Source organism: Drosophila miranda, chromosome 2 (genome assembly GCF_003369915.1).
Source record: "Drosophila miranda strain MSH22 chromosome 2, D.miranda_PacBio2.1, whole genome shotgun sequence".
NCBI lineage: Eukaryota > Metazoa > Arthropoda > Insecta > Diptera > Drosophilidae > Drosophila > Drosophila miranda.
The window spans coordinates 9,584,758-9,612,297 of record NC_046675.1 but is presented as its reverse complement, the minus strand read 5'-3'; the positions used below and the strand labels follow the sequence as shown (position 1 = coordinate 9,612,297).

General features: G+C 43.7%; 6 protein-coding genes across 6 annotated transcripts; 2 read left to right on the top strand and 4 right to left on the bottom strand.

Moving 5' to 3' along the window:
• The first annotated feature begins 357 nt into the window (after positions 1-357).
• Positions 358-1,024, top strand: LOC108154529. Its single transcript, XM_017284832.2, has one exon. The coding sequence runs from the start codon at positions 439-441 to the stop codon at positions 886-888; it is 450 nt and encodes a 149-aa protein (XP_017140321.1). The 5' UTR covers positions 358-438; the 3' UTR covers positions 889-1,024.
• Positions 1,025-4,922: 3,898 nt separating this feature from the next.
• On the top strand, positions 4,923-27,415 carry LOC108157445 (peroxidase). The gene is made up of 10 exons (XM_017289500.2): positions 4,923-5,709; positions 17,052-17,210; positions 22,477-22,559; positions 22,643-22,733; positions 24,809-25,197; positions 25,276-25,449; positions 25,512-26,442; positions 26,505-26,783; positions 26,844-26,940; positions 27,007-27,415. The coding sequence occupies exons 1-10, from the start codon at positions 5,699-5,701 to the stop codon at positions 27,052-27,054; spliced, it is 2,262 nt and encodes a 753-aa protein (XP_017144989.1). The 5' UTR covers positions 4,923-5,698; the 3' UTR covers positions 27,055-27,415.
• On the bottom strand, positions 13,182-13,596 carry LOC108157448 (turripeptide Ici9.2). Its single transcript, XM_017289505.2, has 2 exons — positions 13,380-13,596; positions 13,182-13,325 (listed from the first exon to the last, which is right to left on the bottom strand). Exons 1-2 carry the CDS (start codon positions 13,567-13,569, stop codon positions 13,258-13,260), a joined length of 258 nt encoding a protein of 85 aa, XP_017144994.1. The 5' UTR covers positions 13,570-13,596; the 3' UTR covers positions 13,182-13,257.
• Positions 15,033-15,447, bottom strand: LOC117187280 (vasotab-like). The gene is made up of 2 exons (XM_033389622.1): positions 15,232-15,447; positions 15,033-15,179 (listed from the first exon to the last, which is right to left on the bottom strand). The coding sequence occupies exons 1-2, from the start codon at positions 15,419-15,421 to the stop codon at positions 15,109-15,111; spliced, it is 261 nt and encodes an 86-aa protein (XP_033245513.1). The 5' UTR covers positions 15,422-15,447; the 3' UTR covers positions 15,033-15,108.
• On the bottom strand, positions 17,696-18,490 carry LOC108157447. The gene is made up of 2 exons (XM_017289504.2): positions 18,248-18,490; positions 17,696-18,187 (listed from the first exon to the last, which is right to left on the bottom strand). The coding sequence occupies exons 1-2, from the start codon at positions 18,474-18,476 to the stop codon at positions 17,718-17,720; spliced, it is 699 nt and encodes a 232-aa protein (XP_017144993.2). The 5' UTR covers positions 18,477-18,490; the 3' UTR covers positions 17,696-17,717.
• Positions 20,803-22,289, bottom strand: LOC108157446. Its single transcript, XM_017289503.2, has 5 exons — positions 22,032-22,289; positions 21,707-21,898; positions 21,329-21,640; positions 21,141-21,270; positions 20,803-21,089 (listed from the first exon to the last, which is right to left on the bottom strand). The coding sequence occupies exons 1-5, from the start codon at positions 22,239-22,241 to the stop codon at positions 21,004-21,006; spliced, it is 930 nt and encodes a 309-aa protein (XP_017144992.1). The 5' UTR covers positions 22,242-22,289; the 3' UTR covers positions 20,803-21,003.
• Positions 27,416-27,540: the final 125 nt, after the last annotated feature.

The window sequence follows — 27,540 nt, the reverse complement described above, 5'->3', positions numbered from 1 at the left end:
CGCTTCCTTCTGGACGTCACACACATCCACTTTCCCCACAAATCTAATATACCCCTATACTCTTTTTGAGTATCGGGTATACAAATCAGGTTGTTATGTTGGAGAGTTGAAAGGACAAAGAACTTGGAAATGTGAACAACTGGATTAATGGGAAATCTCCGGCGTAGCTTTACTTGTTTGTAACCACATACCGCATCAATTAGTTTATATTTACTTATATTTTTAAAATCTTTTATATTTTATATTTTATATTTATATTTATTTTCAGCTTTCAGGAAAAAATAAAAAAAAAAAAACAAAAGGAAGTTTAAAGTTTAGGCTCTGGAATAAAGTATAAAAGATCTTACCTTTGTCGGAAGTAGCATCAGTTGTCTCTCGAGCATCAATTAAGCCTTTTATAACTCAAGCAATTTCCCAAAATTCACCAACAATATCAATATGACAATGCTAATTGTTTCTGTGCTCAGTGTCCTGGTCGTCTTGGCCCGGGGATCGCAACTTCCTTCCGCTGGACAAGTATCAGCCGTGGGATCTCGTAACTCAGGTGTCGCTTCATCTGGCTATGGTGGTATCTCTGCTGCTTCTCCAGGGCGCTATCGACCTGTCCTTGGATCAGCTGTTCCCCAGCCTCAACGTTCAGTGACCGCCCATGGATCAGTTCTTCCATCTCCATCCGTCGCTACCACTCGTCGTGTGTCTGGATCCCGTAATCCTGCCCTTTCAGTCGCTGCTCCTCGCCAACAGGCTTCTGGATCCTACCAACGGGCTGCTGCTGGGCCAGGCATTGCCGTTCGCCCTCGTCTGACTGCTGCACCAGTTTCACCCATTCGTCAGCCTCAGGTTGCATCTGGTAATGTCCACAAGAATCGCAACCAGAAACCCTACTAAGACAGCCTGGAACCCATTGAACCGAACTGCCAAGCATTATATGTTTCTTAAATATTAATTGCAAATAAAATACAACTGTACTTACATGAGATGAAATCGTGAAATAGAATATAACTGTAAACAGACCCAAAAGGTATAGATAATGGTACGTTAAATTCTCTTCTATCTACATACATATGAAGTGTAACTGGTCCAGTCCGGCTACAAAGTAGGCAATACCTTTCAATAGAAAACATTGATGGATTAATAAAAAACAATGCACTTAGCATTGTGATTGTTTCAGTTGTTTATTTGAATGTGTTTTATATTATAAGCAAATATTTTAAAGTTGATCGAAGTAACTTACAAGCCTAGTGGGTTTTGTAGAGCTGCGAGCCCATCGCAACAAAAGCCATCAAAGCCATCGCTAACTTATTCAAGTAATTAAAAGTGGTTAAAAGTGTCACAAGAAGTCAGCAGCTTATGTGTGTTTAGGGGTAATTGGCAAGACACATTTTGAAAGTTAATTAAACCAAGTCCAAATAACGAGCCAGTATAAATATCATGTCAGCAAATTTAACTTCGATGCACTACATGTCTTGCCAGATTAACCACTGCACACTTTTTTGGCCAGCTCCTCTAGCAATGTATAATACATGAAGTGCTGGACTGCGCAGGCACAGAAGCCTCTTTTAATACAATTATGGCATATCTATCATTACTAGCTGCCATTGGTTTAATTGGCATATAGAAGACTTCATTAAGGTTTCCATTTTCCATTTGGATATTTTCGAAAAAAAAGAAAACAATTTCTTGAGTTGGAGTGAAATTGAACATTTGCTGAAAAGCATTTCAACATAGGCTCGAAATAATATGAAATGAGTACGACATAGAGTTTTTGGTAACCTTGCCATATACGGCTCAGGGTCAGGTTATTATCCATAACAATGAAAGCAAATTAGGCTTACGATTGTCTAAGAAATTGCAAATCCAATTGCTTTGATGGGTGTGCAATTGCAAAAACAAATCTGCAAAAATGATATGTCATGGTGGCCAGACTTGAATAAAATTACGTAAATTGGTCAAACATTGGCAATTTGAAAGTTTACCTTTTCTTATGTATAAATTCCGAACAAGATTCATAGATTCCCGTTAGTTCTCTGCGGTAATTACTGAAAGCCTACCCATTCAGCTTTGCTTTAAGCCCAATTGGTTGTCTTGTAATTTATCTAATCATATATGAAGTGTGTGTTTGTCCATTCGGACTCTGAAGTTTAGTAGACCAGAAAGTACAGAACAATCCCTGGAAACCATTTCAATCTCAAGTGAATTACTTACAACCAATCAACACTTAACTTCACAAAAGTACAAAAGTTAAAAAATATCCCATTTAACTTGAGAGTTTACTCGGGGTATTTGATATCATGACTCATACGCAGTGTTGTCGCCAGCTGTGCGATCAGAGTGTGAACACTTTTTTGATTATTTATTTGTATTTGTTAGGCTGACATGCAAGCGTTTTGGGTTTCCAGTTTCTTGTTTTAATTTTAATTACAATTTTCGTATACAATTAGCTAACAAATCAATAAAAATAAGACAAAAATCAAACGACAGATATAAAACAAATAAGAAAAAATTGTGCGAGTATATCAGCAATTGCTCAATCGCTTCGATCAAATAACAAATAACTTTGTGCCGAATATTGACATTTCGTAAGCATTTGAAAAGTGAACGCAGCAGCAAAACCACCCGAAACACACGAACAAAAAAAAAAGAAAAAACCTAAATGCAGTGCGTTGGTAAAAATCTTGAACATGTTAAGAATGCTGGCAAGGTTGTCTGCCAAAGCAGCAGCTGCTGGCTCTGCTGTGGTTGTTGGCGTGGGTCTTAGTCTCGATCCTCAAACTCCGTCTCAATCCGAGAGTCCAACTTAATTAAATTGGGTTTTATGTGCCGGACTGGATCGGATCGGCCATTTGGGGCCTGCTGGTGCGCTTGGCCCAGACGACCATGGCGAGGTGAGGCTAATCAAATGGCCAAATTGTAGGCGCGTTTACCATTCAATCCGTTGGCCGACGAGTAATGAGCTTTTTGTCGGCTACACGACTCCATGGCACTATTATGATGTACATGGACAGGGTCCATCGAACGATAAATATCAATTAAGGCACCATCAAATGGCTCAATGGCAGCAAGAAAAATTGAAAACTAATACCGCAGACATGCTAATGTTTTGCTCTACATATCGGGGCTATGCGTAAACAAAAATGTCACACGCCATTAAAAATTAATAGCATGTTTAAAAAAACAAACCGAAGAAACAGCAAATCAGGCGCTGTAAAAAGAGAAGCAGAGAAAAAGGAGCAAAACTCGATGCAGTCAAACCGGGTCGATAATACAAAATTTCGGTGCCTAATGCTTAGACAACAGCAACGGCCCCAACAAAAATTTTAGTTAAATAAAAGAATAAAAACGTGGCACAAACAACTTTTCCAAAAAATGCGTGGTTCATACATTGTTAATACGGTTGTTGTTGCTGTTGCTGTTGCTGTTGCTTTTGCTGCTGAGGTCCAAAATTGTTGCACAATATTCGTGCGTTCATGCAAAGCAATTGTCAAATACGACAAAGCCCAAAGCCAAAGGCCTCAAAATCGATATGGATTTTGCTATGGAGAATGAGCCCCTGCCACCACAAGAAAAATCATGTTGCGGTGCTTAGGCAAAATTAATTTCAGCTGCTTCGCGTTTTGACGTTTTTTGCCCGCATTCTGGCCTATGTTTATTATTGTATCTCTCATTTTATTGTATGCTCGTACTCACTCCCAATTTTTGAGTTATGCTGAAGGCTTTCCTGATTTGTCTATGCGGCTTGACAAATTAAATTAATTGGCTCCAACTGATATGCCTTGGCTCGGACTGGGACGAGGCTCTAAGTGATTGGTCTGCTGGAGGTGCAGCTTGTTTTGGCAAATTGAAAGAAATATACGAAAAATACCTAGCTACAGATTGAGATTTCCTTTATACATGGTCATGGAAGATTGTGGATAGTGAGTTGTTTTAGCGGTTGTTTTGGTTGGGTTTGGCTGTCACTAGAAATTAATTGAGTTTCTCGGAGGTTAAAATAGGTTAATATCAAATACGTTTCTGTGATGAAGTTTAGAATGACTAGATTAGAAGCAGAGAATCACATTGTAGATACATCCTTTTGAAGCATCATAAGTCAAAACAGATACATGTCTTGTACCATTTCTATGAAAGTTAGTTTCTCAGTCTCAATTTTTGAATTACGTTCATATCCAAAAATAAAAATATTTTTTTTAATTACTATTATTTTGTGTTTATTATGTGTTACCAAAGTCGGATAATAACCTCGTTTATCGACATTAAAAACCATTGAGCAGCAATTCCCTCCTCAAATGACTTTAAATTTAAAAAATTTTCTTTGCTAAAAATAAAAATTTTCGAAATCGTCTTGTTGTCTTCTTATTCTTACTTTAATGAATCTTTACAGTCGAAGCTTAAAAGAATTTCTTGACTATTTTTGATAATTTATATTGGGTATTCATATATCAGAACAACATTTCGCACAACAAATTAAAGGAGTAAATAATAAATAAGTTTTATTAATGATCTCTTGAAGAACGAGTTTAAGCGTAGCGATTTATATTCACCGTAGAGCTATAAATATTAATTTTAATTTTAGTGTAGTGATTAATGCCGAATATTTAGCGCCATAAAATTGATTTGTTTATGAGACACTGGGTTAAGTTTCCTTGAGCAATGATTATGTTTCAGTTTAGTTATCTGCCACCCAGCGGAATAGAAAATCAAAAGACTTAGGGAACGAACTTCACACTAGAAAACACTCAACAGCGCAGACTTCACCACACCACAATCCGAACTCAACTCGACTCAAATATAATCAACTTTCACTCAAGCCCGACGATCAAACCAAGCTCAAGCTTCGGCGCTGCTCTTGTCTTTGGGTGTCTGATCGTTGAGTTTGCTGCTCCGCTTGCCGATGTTGATGCCGATGCCAATGGCAAGCCGGCAACTAACCAAGTGATAACCAAAGAAAAAAACCGTTGTATTGACTGCTATCGCTGCTGCGGTCGCTGTCGGTGCTGACGCCGGGGCCGGCCTCTCCGGTCGCTGCTGTGCCGCTGCCGCTGTTGCTGTTTCTTCTTTTTGTCTTTTCTGTGGCAGCTTCGACCGGCAGCGTTCAGTTAATTTTTGGACACACTCCGAGGCGGTTGTGCAGGCGGACAATACATGGTAGAAACGGTACTCAACACCCAGTGCATACAAAGTGATCTTCTGTGTGTGTGAAAGTGAGGCCGCGACGCAAAGCAGGAAACGGGCCGCTAACCAGCAAGTGTTTTCGATCAAAAATAAAAGAAAAGAAAATAAATAACCAAAAGGCCAGTGACAAAGGGTGAAACTCGAGAGTAAAAGTTGCTGCAGGGAAAAGCCTTAGTAGCGGACAAGTGCTCCATCCATTGAGTTCTCAGAAAGTGCAAAAGACTCTGGCAACGAACTCGCGGCTAACTCTGCGGCTGCCGCGCCGTACCAACGCACCATCGCACCAGCCAAACAAGGCTTAAGATTAATTAAGGCCAACACAGTCTGCATCGAACATAGCGTGGGCCATCGTCTCTACTTTATTGCCTTGTCGGCCATAATTGGATTAATTTGCAGCCTTTAGCCGTTGCGTGCGAAAAGTATTCGGTGACCAAAAGAAAAAAAAGGCAACAGCCAAACGCATTTAAAGAAGTCATTAACAAGTCGAACAACGGCCAACGGCCAAGTGGCAACGTGCAACGTCAACGAAATGATCTTAAGGTATGTAAGGTGTCTTGGCTTGGCTATTTTTTAATGAGCTGCATTCTCATTTTTGGACCCAAATGTTTTCAGTTAATTTTCCTAAAAGCCGCCCCACGCCAAGCCGCGTGTGTGGCAAGTGGTCAGCGTCGACGCTTAGTAGCAAAGAAATGTCTGCCACAGTCAGCGACTGGTTCTTGACATATTTTTTTCCTCATTTTTATGTAATTTTTACGCGTCTAGCGCGTTTTTATGACAGCTTTCTGTAAACATTTCTTCGAAATTCTTGTTTTTTTTTTTTTTTTTTTTTTTTTTGTACCCAGCGCTTTTAGAACACTGGGGTATGCTGCATTCTTGTAGAAGAAAACGTTTCCGTTTGTCATCTCCGTTTGTCTGTGTGAACACTAGGACCCTAAAGACTCTCCGGAACTAAGAAAAATAACGAAAGGAAAACATTTTCATGTGCAATAAAGAAAAACATTTTCTACCCATATCTTCTGGAGAAGGGGGTATCCCATAGTCGAAAGGTGTACACTAGTGTTCTTACTTTATGTATTTCGTACGCGTGTGTGTGTGTGTGTGTGCGTTGGTAACTGGAAAGTTCTGACTCGTTGGCACAGAAAGTTTTCGTTTGGTATGCAGCGTTCTGATGATTTTGGGTTGCATGATAAAACGGCATTGCGCCATATTAGTACTTTGATTCTTCCATTTATATTCAGGTTGAGCCATGAGCCATTGCTTGGATGAGTTCTCTGAGGCGTCAGTCATGTCTTAATGAATGTTAGCTCTGTCTTGGTATTGTCTAACAACATCCCATGCTAATGGTTTCCTGCCACTTTCTACGAGCGAGTGTGTTTTTTGGCCCCCGGCCACGCGCCATTCCCAGCCCGTAATGATGAACAAATCAGCACCAAAAGCGGCGAAATTAATGAGCATACAGGTCACGCTCTTGGCCGTCTCAGCTTCCGCTGAGTCGAGCCGCACTGCTCCGAACTGATCCGCCAAAGTCACACCTCAGATGCGGGCTTAATATGGGGCTCAGCTGGGGTTTTCGGTTTCGGTTTCGATTTAAATAGTAATTAAGCTAAAGGTGAAAGATAAGTCTTTAAGCAGGCAATATACGTATAGTAATAATATTTAAATTGTTTCTGCTTAGTATTAACAATCAATGATAGTTGCAAGGCAATCCGGCTGGAGCTTATCCGCTTTGAACGAAGGCTAGGCAGCCGCCCTCATTTAAATCAGCCAGCCAGCCAGCCGGGCGTGTCCAGGCTATTTGTCATTCCTGGGACCTGGGACCCGTTTTGTTGTTTTTGTTGACTTGGCCATAATTTGCCGGCATGTTCTACGGCCTAACGGTATTATCTGGTGGCGGCTCACACCCAACTGGCCAAGAAACATACTAACGGCGGCAATAAGCATAAAACCCGGCTTGCCGGGACTTAGCGAGTAGCTGCTAATTGACTGTGCTCTGCTGGGTCGCCTCGTTCGTTGATTTGTTTTTCCGAATCTCGACTGCAGGCCACCATAAAATAGAGTTATGACCAAGAACAGACCGAGCTCCACTCTTTTTTTACTCTGGCCAAACGGGGTCATTAACATTGGATGCGAAGTTCAAATCGGGTTGCACAATTGGTCACAATTGTCTGTGTGTGTGCCCCGGCTGGATGTTGAACTTCATGTCCAACCAGTTGCCAGTTGCTGAAATCGATCAGGCGGCGGCAGGCAACGTTTTACTTTCTCCTTAAATGTAGAAGACGAGAAACGGAGCAGCAAACGGGTTGATTTCCTGACTGCCAGCCGGCAATTGTTGGCTGCATCTGCCTCGTGACTAGTCAGAAATCCAGTCCAGCTCGTCGTGCTTCGGTTCGCCTTGCCACGGCTCGGTTTGGACTGGCCAAATGTTATAAAATGAAGACATAATTGTGGCCATGGAGAGCTAGCCAGCCAGCCAGCCAGCCAGCCATCCAGGCAGCCAGGCCAGGCAGGTTGGTAGGCGGGAAGCGTTGATTGCTCTCCTGGTGAATTTGTGTCAAGGCTGCCAGCACTCCAACTTGCAGTTTGCCGATTTGCATGCACATAAATCAGACAATCGGGCCGATCCGGTGTTGGGCTGGGCGCTAGTGCCAAATTGGAAAGCGGCAAAGTAGCGATCGCGCGAAGTGCATTCAATCGAAGTACGAGTCGATGTCGAAGTCGAGATCGGGACTGGGCGATAAAGAGTCGCATTGGGCTGCGTATTAATGAGTGCCAAATCGATCAGTGTGGGGGCCTTTGTTATGGCCAAATAACAGCCAAAGGCTACCAGGCTATGACTGCCTCTGTCTCTACCTCTGCCTCTGGCCGCTGGCTTCGTTATGTAAACTGCCTTAAAAGGTCCACAAGACCCAAGCCAAAGGCCCAGACAACGGCAGTCAAAGTCATGACTTGTGGTAGCATATTGCCGTTGTTTTCCTCTTTTTTTTTGGGCATAATGCCTGCCTGATGTGTTTGCCACAATTACTCGCACAACTCATGCAACCAACTCATGCCCCATCCCAATGCCTCGAACAGAAGAAATATTGAAACGACTTATTGCTCAGCCTCACATTGATGGATAAATGGAGGCAGTACATCCACATCCATGGACGTACATATGTATGTATATTGAATGTACCTATATTTTGCAACTGCTCGATTTCTTAAAGTGAATGTTGGTCAACATTCACTTTTGACTTAAAGATCTCTTTCGGCTGTGGATGATGCTGATGCTGATGATGCGCTATTAATGCGCTACATTAAGGTAAACTACTAAAAATCATTTCACTTTCAAAAGCCCGATTCACGTCATGCCTGCCCACAACAACCTTTTGAATTGGTTTCCCATTTTCGATATATTTTTTTAATTAGATTTTTTTTGCATTAGCTGAAGTTGCTTTGATTTCGCGAACCCTGTTGATTGATGTTATAACAAAAGAAAGTCGAACAAGCAGGGATCATGAATGGGAAGGTGATGCCTTGATTGAGTGGATCCGTGATGAATGGAAGAGCGAAAGAGTGCTCTTTATGAATGGGCGCCAGGGGTGGGCCTCTTATTACATTGATGTGATTCAGGTTCAGTGCCGAAAGGGTCTGTGTACAACACATGTTTGTGCCACTGAAAAGTGCTTGAGTTTCAAGAGTCTTTCATTGGTTTATAGCTGACTCACGGGGCGAGAAAGTGTTACAAATATCTATGACAAAATGAAACTTTATTTATTGGGGCCCACATGAAATACCAATTGTACGAGTATCATCCATCCACCTACCAGCGTGAGAACCAAAAGTGAAATGTGTGGTGTATTCACTTCCAACACCGACTGAGATGAAGGCAGCCCTTGGCGCTTATCAGTGGAGCCCCCTGCTAATTGAAATGCAAAAGCTGTCGACGCAATTCGCTGCAAATTGGAGCCTCAACTCGGAACAGATACAGATACGGCTATGAATCGGATCGTGAGAGCCAAGGCAACCCAAATGCACCCATCAAAATTATGTGGTAACCGAGGGCAAAACTATGCGGCAGACTACCTGGGGCAGAAGCAGCAGAAGCACTTTAAACAGAAACAGATGCAACTGCTGGTTACGAGTACATATCCGTATATATACCTATATTTAGTTTTGAAAATACACACAAATAACAAATAAAAATTGGTATTTAAATAAAGCACAAGCGCACAAATATGCTGCATGTTGGCATGCTGGGCTACGCAACACACAAATTCAAACAAACCGAAAATACCGAAACCCAAAGTAAAGCAAACCCAACCGAACCCGAATAATCACTTGGCTCATTTGTAGGCAGACCAAGTGGAGTATTTCTCCGTGTGTGCTTGCAACATTCGCACTCAAATTGATGATGATGATGATGATCAAGACGATGTGCCAATTGCCAGGCATCATCAGACATACCCGAGCTATGCTATTGAATGCACGAGCCCAGGTAGGCTACAAAAATTTGGTAATTGTTGCAGCTATTTTCGGGGGAAATCTGGGACTCGGCCTGGTGAAAGGCTGGTCTGCGTCTGCGTCTGCCTCTGGCTGTGGCTGTGGCATCACGTGGTGTACTCATACGAGTAAAGCCACCTACATTGTCATTCTCTGAGGATGCTCAGCCGTCTCATAGAAGTGCACTTCAAACTCCGCTAAGAAAGTCAAGGCGGTTGACTTGTTAGAAAAGGCGAAAAAAGGCATTCAAAACAGACATCAGATGCAAAAGTTGTTTTCATTTGATTTATGTACAATCAATGGCAGGTCTGGACAGCAGCCAGTTTTGCATTGAGCTGCACTTCATAATGCCGCCTGAACATTTTGGTCAATAAGTTGGCATTGAATCTATTGCCAGCTATGAGTATGAGGCTGACTGGCTGTTTTACTGGGACCAAGCAGGCCAGCCCAGGCCAGGCCAGCCATTGCAATTTGTATGCAATTAGCCGAGAGTTTGCCTAGTATAAATCTGCAAGAGGCGGTCTCTCAATTAATAAGCTGTTAAAAGCGTAAAATGCCGTCAGATTGCCAGCTTCGGTTATCAGTCAGAGCAAAGATCGGCGGCGTTTTGGCCCCCGATAGCGGCCCAGACACTGCTCAAGTTAGCCAGTTAGCTTTAGCTGGCTACAGCTGCAGCTCGGTTACATTCTATTCGAGCCTAGTCCATAAACTGCACGTAAGCCGTGTCCGATGGCTATCTGGATTGCGTGCGTCGGCCGAGTTGGCTGCTTTTTGGTGATATATCAAACCCTTCACATGCCGAATATCCAGCTTGTGAGTGGATTTCCTCAGAGCGATACGATCGTGAGCGCTTTGTGGGTCAGAGACCGAATTAAGGCAGCTTTGGCCCGCTTATCTGGCCCATAACTGTGTCCCATCAAATCTGCATTGCCAATTTATGGCCCAGTAAAAAAGAAGGCGACAGTAATGGCACATAAATGTGCGTCATGTTGCAATTGCCATTGCCGCCGTCTGCCTGCCTGTCTGTGTATCAAGTATGCGCCATGTGTTCTCTATTGATTCGATTTGGTTTCAGCTTTTTACACCGCTGCATTCGAAATGCCAAACGGATGTGAAGACATGAGAGCTACCTGTCTGCAACAGACTCACAGATCTGAGAATCAATTAAACAATTGGCCGGTGCAAAGCGTTGAGCAAAGCTAAGTGCAACAATTAAAAGTGCCTGGGGCAATGGCATTAGCAATCAGCAACACAAACGAGATTCACTCGGCATGGGATCGCTCCATTGGTTATAAGGAGAGCTGCACTGCCGCTTGTTGATCTTTACATATAGAAACTTGTTCACACCTGTGCTCTAATCTTGGTAGGGAATTGCAATCCAATAATGTTGTTAAGTTGATTGCCATAAGGAATTATTAAGTGGCAAAAAAAGATACCTTCTTATTTAAAACAAACCCACAAGCGATATTTAATTTTTTTTTTTAGAGCAAGCATCGTAAAGCTTAAAATATATTCTTGACTTATGATTTTTGTTGGTCAAAGCAATTTTGACTCATTCGTTCTGGATCTTGAGAACATACTTATTGTGTTTGTGATTTTCAACTATGTTTCTCAGCTTAGAATTTTACCTGTGAAGTTTATTATGGGGTTAGAATAGAAGAATGGAAACGTTTAGACACATTTCGAAAATTGTTACTTGTATTCCTTAATAGCAGAGTTCTTAAACTGAGTGCTTAAACAGAATTCTTCGCCATTGAATTATAGCAAAACAATGAAAAAATAAAATATACTAACATCTATATTATAAATGCATTTAAAACTTCGTGCATAATCACAGATTTCACTCGGCTATCAGGCAATCCCAGCAAAAGTCTGAGCTAAATGGTGCGAACATGTATTGGAGGCCTTCCCATAAGCGTAGCTAATCTATAAAAAATTAAGAGTTGAATGGGACTCAGAAGCCGTGAAGTATTATTTTCATATGCAATCAGATGATCATGAAGACTCCAAAAAGATATAAACTTAATCACTTTCAATAAAAATGCCGTCAAGATAAATTATGAATTTCTCTTTAGTACATTACCAAAGTCATTTCGACACATTTGCATGACAACCAACATCAGCCACATGCCGAGCAGCGGATTTCCATACAAAACCTGGCAGACAATGCGAGCGATGTGGCAAGCAGCAGCGCCAGGCAGTCGCAGCAAACAAAGAAAGAGGCAAACAAAAAGTCCTATGCACTTGGCACGCCCCTGGGGGCCTGGGCAGGGTAGAGGTTGGGGTAGAGTAGGTAGGGGCTCTGGCTCTGGCCTGGGACGGAGGCATGTCCCAGGTATTACAGCAAAGATGACATAAGTAGCAGCATCAGAGCAAACCTATACGAGTACGATACAATCAGCAGCCATATGCATTGTCTAACAATTCATCGGGCAATTAACGTACGGTTGATGCAGAAAAATATTATAAGCAAATGTCAACTTTAAGATGCGCTTCAAAATATGCACCGATCTGGTTAGCGGCTGGAGTGCAGGACCTATATCTGGATGGGCTTCTCCCCAGTTGGCGGCTCTAATTGGCCAACTGCGCCCGTTCTTTGTTTGTGGTTTGTGGCGTTGATCATGGGACTCGCTCCGACCCCGAAAGGTTGGTTAGGAAAGGTGGCGGCTATGGTCACACAGATGTGTGCCATCCAAATATGTTGGCTTCTCTGAACGAGTGACTTAGATAAGTCGAAGCTGCAATTTATGTAAAAGTCGTTTGGCCAGCCACCGATCAACGAGCCAAAATTAATTGACTCTTGCGGGCAGGTGTAAAGACACCATATATATTTATATACATGTATATTGTACATACATATATCTACATGCAGGTGAGTGTGAGTATGCATAAATTGTTGGGTCTGGTGCTGAGGCTGGTCGGCCAGAAGGACGTTGCGTGCAGGCCTTTCACAAAAGTTGTCGCCCCAAAGGCGAGCAACAATTAATTGACTTACGCAGTGGCCTGCTGGCCCGCAACTCTGATCTGCATCTCTGACTTCTGCGTCTGTCCAGGCAGTCAATTAAGTCAGCGGTCTGCGCCATATCATATCCCCCCCTTCTGTTGACCAATTTGTGTGCCGTGCACGCGTGGCAGTGTCTGGGCGTGGCAGCATGTCAACCCAAACTCTAGTCCGTGTGGGCGAATGCGTTTTGTTGGCATTCTAATTGCCCTGTCATGATGGCTAATGAACGAAGTGCCATTTGGTGAGAATTCCACTCATAAAGCAAAATACTCATATGTTCCACGCTCGACGCACTTTGTGGGCCATAACATTTTGATTTGTGTGAAGTATTTAAAGGGCAACCTTGAACCAAATTCATTTCTGTGCGAAAACAAAATGAAATGAAATGAAAGCGGCTCGCCGCTCACGAGTGTTAATAAGCATTTAAGCCAGTTCAGGTCCAAAAAGCATGGAGTTGCAAATCATGTAAGCTGTAACTGAAACTTATTACTGTGCAGTGGTCAAAAGTGTGCAAATCTTCAGTTAATTTATGCTCTCTTGATTAATCACGGAAATATACCGGTTTATTTACTTCGGCTTTGGCAACACAAATTCAAATCCATTTATTGTCGGAGAACAATACAGTCTCTTGTTTCCCTAATGCAGGCTGAATTTGTCCGCAATATCCAATCTGCAAGAAAACAAAATAGTAATTTTTAATAGGAAAAAAAAATAGTTGACTTACTCTGATTGCGCTGGCAAATCTGATTTCGTAAGGTGCATGCATTGGGGAAAGTGCAGACATCGGTTATGCCACGACGTGTCCAAGAGGCACAAACAGGACTAAATATCCTGGTACAGACCTGGGGGCATTGTCCCTTAGCCAGAGCCAGGCAGCCGAAAGCAACCAAAAGAACGATGAAAACAGATCTCATGATGTTGACAAAACTTTTGGGAATGATCGTTAATTCTGGAGATGGCTATTTATATGGCAGAGCCCTGAAAAAATTCTGAACAAAAAAACACAATGCAATTATTCATAAATTATCTGCGAAACATTTGTGCAAATATTGTAATATTTCCGTACAATAAGATTCATTTAATTGTACAATTTAAAAGATGTACTTTCCGGTTGTAATCAGATCCCTCCACTCGGTAATGGAATACAGGGACTAGGTTGTGGCCTGTCCAACAAAGGATCATATTTTGTCTACACATTTCAATAATTTGTCATATTTGAGGGATGTAGAGGCTTAGGGCATCGTGCTACTTGAGGATGACGAGTAGTGCTCGAGCTGCTTCGTTTGGATGATTAAGGAACCAATCATCACTTCAACTATTGTGGTGGTTTACTTGATTCCCAGCACCCGTCATCACCCTTAGGGTTTGATGCTTGCCACATTCTTTAACCCTGTACTGTGATCATTCGTCAGAACTAATCATTTTTACGTGTGCATCAAATGTACATCAAATCAAGGATCCAGGGCTAATGACAGTAGCACTAATGCGTGCTCCCTAAGTCATGTGTCTATCGAAGTGGACTCCTAGGTAGCAGTGACTATGCTCGCACTTATTCCGTGCTCAAAAAAGATCTCCACATTACTACAATCGGGACTCAAGCACACCATCACAATATTCAATGTAATGATAGCACTGGAGGATGGGGCCCCCGGGGTAATATTTGGTAAAGGCATGTCGTATGTATATAGAGTATACAGAAGTGGTCTAAGAAGGCTGCTATGGGGAACGCCGGCTCTGATCATTTTTATTTCAGATATTTCGTCTTTGCTTGTAACGATATATGTTATTGGACATTTTAAAGAATATTCAGCTTAAGAATATTCTTCCGAATATCTTAGAGAATACTGGAAGGAAGCTAATAAATAGATCTGTATGACTCAAGGCTCCCGATTCCATGGTGTTGGGAATTGACCGATGCGAAGAATGATGTCCCTTGCGAGGAAGCAGTTTTTGAATGCGGTTATCAATTCAGTCGTGCCAACAGCTTTATTTTTCAAAGGGACATTAACTTCTGCTTGGACTGCAGAAGGGGAAAATGGCTTGGTTAGTAAGGACGGTAAAGGCTTCTTAATACAAGGACGCTACTCCCATGCGGTTTTGAGGTTCTATATCGGTTGCAAGCGCTTCTGCATTTTCCGAGTCTGATTTGATCCACTTTCCGTCGTCACTCCTTAGCAGAATACTTCTGGAAGCCTCAACGCACTTTGCGGTTCATAGCTTTTTGGTTTGAAACAAATCAGTTTCTGTACGATAAACAAAATTATATTAAATGAAAGTAGCTCGCCCTTCACGATTTGTAATAAGCATTTAAGCCAGTTAAGACCCAAGGAGTATGAAGTTACAAATCATACAAATCATGCTCAAAAGTGAGCAAATCTTTTGTTAATGCGATTAATGGCGAAAATATGCCAGTTTATTTATTGAGGTTTTGGACAACACAAATTAAAATATTTTTACTGCAGGAGAGATCTACAGTTTCTTGTTTCTACAATACAAGCTGCCTCTGGCAGCCTTTTAATCCAATCTGAAAGCAAACAAAATAATATTAAATGCTTCGAAAAATATCGTTTACTTACTCTGACGACGCTGACAAATCTGATTCTGTAGGGTGCAGTCGTTGCGGAAAGTGCAGGTGTCGGTTATGCCACGACGTGTCCAAGAGGCACAAACAGGACGATTGATGTTGCGACAGGTTCTGGGGCATTGTCCTTTAGCCAGAGCCAGGCAGCTTAAAGCAACCAGAAGAACGATGAAAAGAGATCTCATGATGTTGACAAATCTTTTGGGAATGATCGCTAATACTGGATATGTCTATTTATACGGCAGAGCCCTGAAAAAGTTCTGTACAGAAGAGCCCAATGCAATTATTCGTAAAATATCTGCGAAACATTTGTGCAAATACTGCAATTTTTCCGTACAATAAGATGCATACTATTGTACATACTTAAAGATTTGTTGAATGGGGCTACCTTTGCTCCCCAGTTATATTCAGACCCCCTCCTTTCTGTAATGAATACAGGGCCATGTTGCGGCACGTCCGACAAAGTATCACATTTAATGTGGTCTCTCGAAAAGAAAGCCCCAACTGTGTCAAATGAAAAGTGAAAGGACTTAAGTGCGTTATTGTTTCTGTTTGGGTTTTTACTTATATAAACGAACCTGCTGCCCAGGGAGCTTTGCCCTTTTGTGGGTCTTGTCTTTCAATGAAAAGCGAAGTACTTTCACTCTTTAGTGTATTTACTGAGTGTCAGCAGCATCAAAAGGTACTACTATACACATAAACAATATTTCAGCATCATTAAAAATTATTTTTTTCGTCTTCCCGTCCAAAGCGTGCGATTGTATATATGTATGTAGACTCTACATATAAAGAATGAAAAGATTTCGGAAAAAAACTAAAATCCTACCTAAGGACATAACAGAGACATCATTACGAAAGACCATCAAAGATGGTGCATGGAAATATGATATATCATACAACTATGAAGATCCCTTTTCGCTAATATATTCGGGATATTCCCCAATAAGCCCGTAGAAATTAGAATTATTTGTTAATATATTGATATATTTGATAATTGTCAGCCAGGTGTTTCAACAAGTGGCTAAAGTTTGGCTACTCAAATTTCATTAATTTAAACAATTGAGAAATTACTTTTTAAGTTGCAATTAAATATTTAAGCTGCCGTAAATTGGTATTAATTGTGTGAGCTTTAAGGAAATTCGATGCAATCTATGGTGCAATTTATAAGAGAGAAAAGCAAACCATTGGGATCGAATTGGGAAGGAGGAACACTGAATAGGTTGTAGATTAAAGCAAAATACTTTCACTGTTAGCTGCTGCCAGAGCCAGAAATATCAAAAGCAATCAATATCAATAATTATCAAAAGGCGTTAACAATTGTCCGAAAATGTGTTTCTGTTGCTGCGTTTTTTGTTGTGTAAAACCTGGTCGGGCGACAAAAGCCAACAAGGCATTAACACGAGCCCCGAGTCATAAATCTGAGCGCATTAAATCTAAAAATAAAAGCAAGGTTGCCAGATGTCAGATGTCAGGTTCTCCTACCATGCCCTCCCGCTGGCTGACAGTAACCGAAACGCCCAAAACAATGGCCAGTCCATATGGAATATTTGGACTTATGTATGTATATACCCATACCCATACCCATACCCATACCCATACCCATACCCCTACCAATACCCATACCAACGCCAAATAGCCCATTGGTAGCAGCAGCAGCTGCCACATATGCCGTTGCCTGTTGTATCTGTGGCTGCTGGCTGATTAATACTCTTGGCCACGGGCGTGTTTCTATTTGTCAAAGAGGCGTGTCGCCTCCACTGCATATATGCATACATAACGTATTAATTTGCTTTTTTGCCACTCGTCTACTTCCAGAATACTTCTGCTCTCCCTTCTGGCCGCCGCGCAGGCGCAGTATCATCAGTTTGGCGAACAACTGCAGACGGCCCACGGATCGGAGTGCGCCCTGTTGCTGGCCGGACCTGGTCGCTCCTCCGTCTACGACTACAATGTGAATCTATTCCGCGGCACTCTGTAAGTACAAATAGAAACTGTGCTGTGGCTTTGCAGAAAAAGTGGCTCGGCAGCATTCTGGGTTATGTTTGCGGCTCAAATATTTGAACGTTGACACCGAAACGGCGCAAATGCCTGACTGACAGCCATAAATCTTGGGTCTGGGTCTGGCTCTGGCTCTGGCTCTGCCTGTGGCAGTTGTTGTTGCTGTTGCTGCTTGTTTGAGCAGTGGCAACATGGGGCTGCTACCTGTCGATGCTGTACACCTACGACAACATGGCCTAACACAAGCTTTGAGCTAATCATTATCAACTGCAGCAGCAGCAGAAGCTACAACCTATGGGAGAGTCGACTACTCATATCTGACGTTGCAGTTGCATTGAGTTGGGAGGTACCATGGTGAGTGCGCCTGCTGAGTGATGTGATGGGATCTGCTGCTGCATAGAGTAGTTACCACACTTGACAGAAAACGTCTTCATTCAAGCTTACAGGGAAATAATAAGACATTTGCCGGAAACTATGTAGGTTTTATTGAAACATAGTCTCCCTTACATCAATTTCTGTTTCTTTTTTGGGCTGAATCTTGGCTCTTGGCTTGGACTCTGTCTTGCGACGTTTCTTGCCTTTCGATCGGGATTGCCTACCACGCCTCCTCCAGGGTACGGGCTTTTCGGTAGTGTGATGATTATTTTCCACTAAGGTCCAACTAGTGACCTTTGGGATTTGCGGTGTTTCAGAGCTGCCATATATCTGGTCCCTTGGTGTCACTTTAATAGGGGGTAGGCTTGAGTCTAGTAACTTCAGACCTTCTTTGCTGTCCCGTCTTTCTGTCTTGTGATGCTTCTGGGTTCTTGAATGTTGCATTGACTTCGATGCATTTTTATGTGCTCCTAGCCTGTGATGTTTCTTGGCTTTTCGTGAATGCCTTCTTTCGTTCAGTATTTGGTGACAATCATTTGTCGGCCACTGGCAAGGCTCATTACTCTCTACCCGCCAATCTGCCAATTAGATGAATTTTTCTTGCAATATGGAGTAAGTATGATTTTTTCCAAGCTCACCATTTTGCGTTGCCAAAACAAATTGGTCATAGAAGCACATATTGAGGAAGGTGCAAACGGTACGGCCGCCTGAATATGGCCTGTATCCGCAAATTGGCAAAGCCTCAAGAGAGCAGTTAGTATTAATAGAACCGACTTTTGGGAACTCAGTACTAGTACTGAGAGGATAAGTGTGATTCGCGGCCTTGCTGAGGCCAATAAACAAGAGCAGGATTGCTGCCGATCTCATTCTGGCGAATACGAACTTTTGAGTAGTCTAGCCGTTGGCTGGATGGGTCTTATATATTGCCAGAACTGACTTGAAGAGGTGTCAAAACAGACTGCTCAGAATGGGTTCTTACGTGTAACAGGCACGGTCAATACAGGCATGTATGCAGCAGCAAATGGTTTGTGGCCTCGAACAGGCCTCGAGCGATGACAGCAGCGACACAACCAACATGTGATGCAGACAGACGCATCATGAAGTCACCTGACAGACCAAAGCGACTTATTAGTAATGGAAAAAAGCAAACCGCACGACAAAAAGCCGCAAACATAAATAGCAAAACAGCAAACCAGCATTCAAACAAATGGCATTGCAACACTTGCAGATGTTAAAGGAAAAACGGAAAAATAAACCCACCTGTGCGGCGGAGGGACCGATACCGCCACTGAGATGGCAGACTTTTATCTTGAAATGATTTCGAAAAGTGACTTTGAAATACTGCCAAGACACAATGCCTCCCGACGTGAACTTCAGCTTCAGCCAGCACTCATGGCACTTGGCCGCCAGCAGATATCTATATTTTAAATGTCACACGATCCAGATCGAGATTGATCTGCTGCAAATTGTTCGATGGTGTTCGAGTATCTGTGGATCTGTGTATCTCTGCATCTGTGTGCGGGGGTCATCTGGAATTGGAGCTAATTTGGGGTCGCCGGGCATCAAAACGTGAGTCTGCAAGATCGTTAAGGCTGACTTTGGCTTGAATGTTGAACCTGGCTGCGTTGCGGTCAGCTGGGAAAAATGCAGCCAACAATTGGCAACCAAGCGGCAACCTACTTAAAGTTAAATACAGGTTTTGCACGGCCACTTTCATTGCGGCCTCTGAAACTTTTTGTCTACCCCAAGTCTGTATTTGTATCTGAGCCTCCATCTGCAACTGCATCTCCGTCTCCATCTCTGTCTGTGTCCCCGTCTCTGTCCCCATCTGCGTAAGCGAAGTAGCCCCTGAGAGACAACGATCGCCTCCATGGTTATGCCATGGGGCCCCCGAAATGTTGAGAAAAGGAGAAGCAGAAATAGAGACCCGCTCTCGCATAGATAAATGATATTTGAATATTTTGCCAGCGCGTTTACGACACGCTTTTGCAATTATTCACAATATTACGCATACGCCACAGCGGCCCATGCAACTCAATACAGTTTCGCTTCGATCAGGAAGTGTTGTCCGCGCACCTGCGAGCGCATATTGAATTCACGATCCCCGGCCCAAAATTCGTAACATTAGTTTTTACTTTGCAGCAACACAATCAGGATAACAAGTACAGGTACAGCTCCAGGTCCAGGTCCGAGCACACAGACTGTGGCAGTGCGTGCCGCATGCAAGCAACTTTCTAGCTGGCCCAAAACTCTCCGGCTATGCGCACATTGAACTTATCAGGCGCAGTAAATTTTGGTTAACTTTTTTTTATTTTATTTCGTGTACTTTTGGAAAATTAACTGGCAGACCAGTTAAGTGCCAGGCATTGCCATTTTCGATTTCGATTTGACAAATTTGCCTAAGAAAAATGCGGGCAAATTGTTGCCTTACCATGGCGAAGGTGGAATGCACTAACAATAAATATTGCCAAGCAAATACAACTTAAGAAGCTTCTAAATATATTAAAAAGCATTGAACAATACATTGTTCAGTCCGAAGGACATACAAATAAGTATGAAACATTTAATATCTAACCAAAATTTCACTGCAATTTCTGAGGTCAGCAGTATGTTCCTACTTATATGTACACCTGCTGTCAGTCTATGCCCTAAATAATATGAAAAAAATTAATTTAAGATAATAGAAATACCAAAAACATATCAAAGTCTATATTTGGTAAAGAGTATTGATTGTAACTATTTTAATTTGATTACTTGCAAGTACAGTATATCAATATTTGCATCCTTTTGGATCCGATTGAATTCAAAATTTCTTTTTACGGATACGGATACGCATTCAAACATGATGCCTTGGTGGGTATGCTCTGCTCCATTAACGGGTACGCATTAAATGGCTGCAAGTTCCTGAAAAATGTTGCTTTTAGCTGAAATGGTTTTGCATTGCGTGTGTTGGCCATGTGTCTCTGTCGCTGCTATTTGTTGCACATTTTTGTTGTGCGTTTTTGTGTTGGTATGTTGCTGCTGTAGCTGCTTCTACAGTTGTTGCTGTAATTACTTAATACTTACGCATTGTTAACACGCATCGTTGTCGTCTGACACGCGTTTTACATGTCGCGCCATTCGAGGAAGTTGCTGGCCCCCATTTTGGGGGAGATTTTCTCGGGCAGCTGCCCAACATAAGAAATTTGCGTGTTTTTGGCATTTAATTAACAAACCGGCTGGCAAACACAGAGAAAAATATGCAATGTTTAAGTTAAGTTTGTTACTGTAACAGTTACAGATACAGCCGCAGTTGTCCAGTTGTCCGTGTTTGTTTTGGCCACAGCGTCTGCGATGGAGATGTCGAGGCAGCCGTTTCCTGTTGGGCGGAAAACCCGCCGCGAGCCGGTTGAGTCTAGTCATATTCAGCCCCGATGGTTAGGCTGATGGCTCCGGGCTGGACAAAGGTCTGGTGGTACCATTTGTTGGTGTCCAATACAACTGGAAGAGTATCGATTAGCTATCGGCCAATATAATCCAACTTGTACCCACTAATGTCACCCTGCCGCACCACCACATCGAAGCTGCGGCATTGGAAATAGCACTCGGGTGGGGGCACCAGCAGCCAGCGCTTGCTTCCTGCCAGCTGCGCTTGCCACGAGGGCAATCTCACGTTGTCAATCTGTATGGGAATGAGATTTGATCAATCAATAGTGCCCAAAGAGGACATGCATACGCACATGCATCTGTGCGCCCAGTCCGGATGTGCCAATGAAGAACCAATCAACTGCATTATTCTCCGAACTTTCGGGCAAAAAATAGGGCCTTCCGTAGTGCCTGCGAAACTCCTCTGCCGTTTCCGTATGGCAATTGCTCCAGCCAAAGTACCAGGGCTTCTCTCCCTCTTTCAGCTCAACCCGCTCTTCCGGCATATCCAGGGCCTCGTAGATATCTTGGAATCCCGTCTTATACGGCAAAAACTGGCAGTCCTTTATGCGTTGCTTCCGCATAGCCTTGCCATAGACATCTCGAAAGTACCAGTAGTTGAAGAGCTATTCCAAAATGATCACATGAACTCACATTGAGATCTTCAACGACATCGAAAACGTAATACCCACTGTAATTGCTGTCCAATTTTGGGTGGCATCGCTGACAATTACTGGGGCCCCACTGTACGCATATTTTCTCTCAAACTCATTGGGACTAATCTCCTGGAGGCGTGGCACATTTTTGATGTTCACACAGAACTTACAATTTTCGGGTGGACGAAGAGCATACCGCAAGGGGCGAGGTAAGGAAAGGAAACAATTCTAGAGAGATAGAGGAAAACGAATGTATCAGCCCGGATTTCTCTCTAGCACTTACAAGCTATTATTTCGAAAGGAAAAACTGATTCGTTATTGATTTCATCATAGCATACGATCACTTTAGTCATTCCCTCACCTGTCCCTGTAGCTCCTCGTTGTAGTACTTCAAACTGAATAGCAGCACTATGATCCCCAGAAACCCCTTCAGCCATTTGACCAATTTTGGACTCCATTTCGAGGTTTGGCCTGACCTGAGCAGCAAGTCCTGAATATGCACACCCAGATAGTTTGGCTTATGGCTTTTCAGTATTTGACTGAGCCTGCTGTGTGCCTGCTCCAGATCCATGCTGATGATGTTGCCTCGACCAAGTCACGTTCCGCACTGTGGCCAGGAATTCAGCTCTGTTCGCCTCATAGCCGCTTGATGCAGTCGCCTGGTAATAATTTGATTATCCTCCACTGCGCAGGCCTTTAAAGCAGGAGGAGGGGGCTGGGCTTGTGGGAGCATGTGATAAGGGACAAATTGCCTGTTAATGCCAATTGGAATCACTTTCACATCAATCTATTGTGGCTCTTTGCAGGAACCCCTACAACAATGGACCCGGCACTTGCATCACCTACGATGCCATCAATGCCGCCTACTTGGATGCACGGAAGCGTATACGTAAGTGGGTGGCGATGGCGATGGGGATTCTCTGCACAAAGAGTTCATGAAACGGATAATATAATCTCTCATGTGTTTTGCAGATGTGGCACAACCCAAGTCGGACTGGAAGCCGGAGGAGCTGGCAACCGTGGGCGAGCTGCTGCTCGACATTTCCATCCAGTTGGCCCGCACGTAAGTAATCCACGCTAAACGCATTTGAAAGTTGCCCTGGCACGCCCACCAGCTCCCTCGGCACTAATAACCGTTGCCAAATAACGCATGACAAGGCAGTTAAGTCGTGCAACACGGTTAAGACCGCCTGCAGTCATCGAATATGTATGAGATTCGGCCTGTCTTGTCTTTTCTTGTCTTGTCTTGCCAGCCTTCAAGGTTCTGTGCTCCGCCGAAATCGGAACATAAAAGCATCTGCGGGATATGTATATGGAGTTTTTTGAAAGTCTGGCACATGCAAATGCTAATTGCACTGCCGAAAACTATGCTCTGTCTGCGTCTGCGGATCTGACTGATGGACAGTCACTGGTGCACAGGCACTTGAGGTGCACACGAGGCCTTCTTCCATGCGCCCGCTTCCCCCACTGGCGCAACCGCATTTTTGCCAAACAAAAATATTTGCAGCTATTTGTTGAGCTTGCAGCAGATGAAAACAAACTCGGATTATGCAACGAACCACAGTGCCAGACAGCCCCAGTGAGAGTGCGCGTGACTATCTTCCCCGACACTCCGATCCAACCCGCTCTCAGCGGCCACCCCCCACACCCAGACCAAAGAAGCTGCGGAAGATGCCACACAGCATTTCCAGTTTTATTTCTCCTTTTCGTACTCCGTACTCGTTGAACACAGGGGTATATTGCATTTGTTCACAGCCAAAAGGAGGCGTTTTTGAACACAGAAAACTTAGTCGATAAAATAATGTACGATACTGAAACGCCAAGAAAGGATCACTAGGAAAACAAGCATCAATGAATCCTGACAAATCTGTAAATAAATCAGATCATAATAAGGGTAGAGTAGTTGGTGATAAAAGCCGGTTTCGGAAGATAATCGAATTAACTCTGACTGCTTGATACATCGCAGACAAATAATATCCAAATAGCATGATTATATCTACAAGGGTATCTACAACTTCGACCCCGAAGCCTTTCTTTCTGCGCTTTGGGGTTGGCCAACGATTGGCTATTGCATTGGAGTGGAGTGATGCGGAATCTGGGTAAGCGGGTTGCCAAGTCAGTTGGCCACAGTTGGCGGCCAGGCCAGATCATGTGCTCAAAGCTTGTCCCCTCTGCATCTGCCCACAGCGCAATGTGTTTGACTTTCACTCATCGTGTCTAAGGCTGGCTCGGGTCGCATCTTCATCTCCAGCTCCAGCTGATGCAGCTGCGACTGGTTCAATTGCCGTTGTATAATCTTTTGATTATGGCTTATAACATGTTGTAAACGGCAGAGGCGGCTGTTGCCTGTTTTGTTTATGATCATTCTATAAAACAAAGAGTCGGCTGTAAACAGGATGGGATGCAAACGAAAAGATGCAATCCAATGTAATGTAAATCAATTATGGACGATTGATTTGTTGCCGTGACGAACGGAATATCCCTATCTGGAATATCTGTTGCCTTGTATTTTCGCGGGTTTAACGACCTTATACAACGGGTACACCTCTAAATTGCAGACTCGCTTTAAGACCCAATTGGCTGTGAAGTTTTACAGCTTTCCACTTCCCATTTCACCATCACATCACACAATAGCCGGCCAGAAACGATTTCCCTTCGGCTTTTCTCGCTTTCTCATTCACTTGAGGAAGAGTCTACGTCTGTGGCGGTCCCTTTGGATATTTATGTGCCGGCACTGCGGTTTTCTACCCATTTTCTGGATCTTTTAATTGCCCACAAATACATGTTTGTCAGCATAAAACTCTCGGTCCAAAATTGGAAAAAAAGCCGGGTACCAATTGAAAAAATTTGCCACTGTCAACGTCAGACATCAACATCAATATCTGTCACTGTTAGCCAGACCAAAAGCGCGTTAATTACAGGCCGTTTGCTAACTGGGCTAATACGTTAATTTTGCAATTTTCCGATAAGCATTTCGAGTGTAGAGAATCGCTCGACAGGCAGTCAGGACAGACAGCGACACAGGAAAGAGCCAAGTTTAGCGATATCCGCAGTTGCGTGAACGTGAACGGCATTCAGATGCAATTACTAACGAGCGTAGCAGACTGGCAATTAAATTCCGTTTACTTTCTGTTCCAGCTATGGACTGTCCTATGAGGAGATTGAGAAGGGTCTGCCCACGATTGACACTTCAAAGACGATGATTCGGGAGGTGTGTCCGCCCTTCTTTGCGGGCGTCGAGTGCCGACCAGGAAAATACCGCCGCTTCGATGGGCTGTGCAACAACATCGAGCATCCCACATGGGGAGCGGCAAATGCTCCCTTCCAGCGACTGATCGGTCCCCTCTATGCGGATGGTATCAACGCCCCACGGATATCGGTTACCGGCCGGGATTTGCCCTTCTCGCGTGTCGTCTCACGCACCATGCACCCCGACGATGGCTATCACGATCACGCGGGCACTGTAATGGTCATCGCCTGGGGTCAGTTCATGGATCACGATTTCACGCTCACAGGAACTCCGCTGGGTATGTCTTGAGCTGCATTATAAGCAGCTTTAAGCAGCTGCAACGTAAATACAATCATAAACCCCCCCTCCCACACAGATCCCATCAACCGCAACGATCCGGAGGAGTGTTGCAAGCGTCCGCTACATCTGAAGCACCCCTACTGCAACGAGATCCGCGTGCCAGATGATGACTACTTTTATCGTCTCTTTAATGTCAAGTGCATCGATTTCGTGCGCGGCTTCCCATCGCCCCGACCCGGCTGCCGACTGGGTAAGTTTCATTCGACCTTTTCTGTGGAAGCCCTCCTAATCCTCTGCTTAATTCCACTCCAGGCTCGCGCCAACAGTTCAACACTCTAACCGGCGTCATCGATGCCAATACTGTGTACGGAGTGAAGGAAGCGTTTGCCCGCAAGCTTCGCACTGGCTACGGTGGATTGATGCGCATGAATCCCGTGTTCCAGGAGTACGGCCTGAAGGACCTGCTGCCCCTCAAGCTGGATATACCCGACGAGGGCTGCACGCGACCCAACAAGAGCATGTACTGCTTCGAGGGCGGAGAGATTCGAGTGAATGAACAGCTGGTCCTGACCTGCATGCACACGCTGATGGCACGAGAGCACAATCGCCTGGCCACAGGTATGGCGCAAATCAACAAACACTGGGACGACGAGACCCTGTTCCAGGAGGCACGACGCATCAACATCGCCATTGTCCAGCACGTGACATACAACGAGTTCCTGCCCATTCTTTTGGGCAAGGAGGTGATGGAGAAGTTCGGCCTGGTGCTGCAGAAAGACGGCTACTGGGATGGCTATGATTCGGCAGTGAATCCGGGCATAATTGATTCCTTTGCTGGTGCCGCCTTCCGCTTCGGCCACTCCCTGCTGCCCACCGCTGTGGAACGCTGGTCGAAGGCCCACAAGTTCATTGCCTCGAAACGTTTGTCGGACCTGATTCGTCGCCCCTACGATCTGTACCGGGCTGGTGTTCTCGATGAGTACTTCATGGGTCTGATGAACCAAGTGGCCCAGGCCATGGACGACTCCATCACCCAGGAGGTGACCAACCATCTGTTCAAGAAGGAGGGTGCCCGCTTCGGCATGGATCTGGTCTCGTTCAACATGCAGCGCGGTCGAGAGTTCGGTATTCCCGGCTACATGGAGTTCCGCAAGTTCTGTGGTCTGCCCACCTCCAACACCTGGGATGAGATGTACGGCTCGATGCCCAATGAGACTGTTTTGCGTTATGGTAGCATATTCGAGTAGGTTTCACGATGATTTATACTCGTATTAAATCAGTACTTACAGTTTATTTATCCTTTAGGCACCCTTCTGACATTGATCTGTGGTCTGGCGGAGTTTCGGAGAAGTCGCTGCCTGGCTCTATGCTGGGACCGACCTTTGCCTGTGTCATTGCCACCCAGATGAGTTACCTGCGCCGCGGCGATCGTTTCTGGTACGAACTGCCCAACCAGCCATCTTCCTTCACCCCCGAACAGCTGCAGGAGATACGCAAGGCGAAGCTCTCCCGCTTGATTTGCGACAACACTGACTTGATAGATACCGTACAAATCTATCCCATGGTACTGCCGGATCACGAAATGTAAGTGAATCATTTCGACATATATAGAGAAAGTATCTTAATCTATTGGAAATTTTGTAGTAACCCCCGAGTGCCCTGCAAGAGCGGCATTATACCATCGATTGATCTTTCGAAATGGGCCGACTTTGGCAATCACGGCGTGGATCCCTCTCTCTATGTAAGTTATCAAAATTGATTTTAATTGATTTAAATATTATTATTATTTATATCTTGTATCTTTCAGAATTACATTAATGAAATACCCGATACGCTACTCAACTTTAGGAAGTAAATGCCATTTGTGTTGGTTAAGGCTTGTTTAACAATCTGGATTCAATTTTTGGCCTCCATACACTGTCCATTCTCCTCTGCAGTTCTGTACTTCTGCAAATCTCCTCTTTTCTACTACTGCTTAGTCTCTTTACTAGTCTGTGCTCACCACCATTCGCCTCTCCATACAGCATTTCTATAGCCAGTCAGTAGTTTGACACTGCCATTTTCTTCAGTTCAGAGTTCTTTCTTTCTTCATACATATTTTTGTATATATTATTATTAAATAGCAGAAATAGAGCGATTAAGTTAAATGATATTGAAGACCGGAAAACCGAACAAGAAACCTTTAATAATTATAAAATTTATTTTGATGTAAGATTTTGTATATGCAACTATTTTTTAAATAAAAAATAAAAAAAAAAACAAAACAAAGAATTTGTATTGTCTTAAAAGGTTACGCTCAAGAATTCAAAGATCAGACCGAATGGAATGGGAAGTCCTGTCT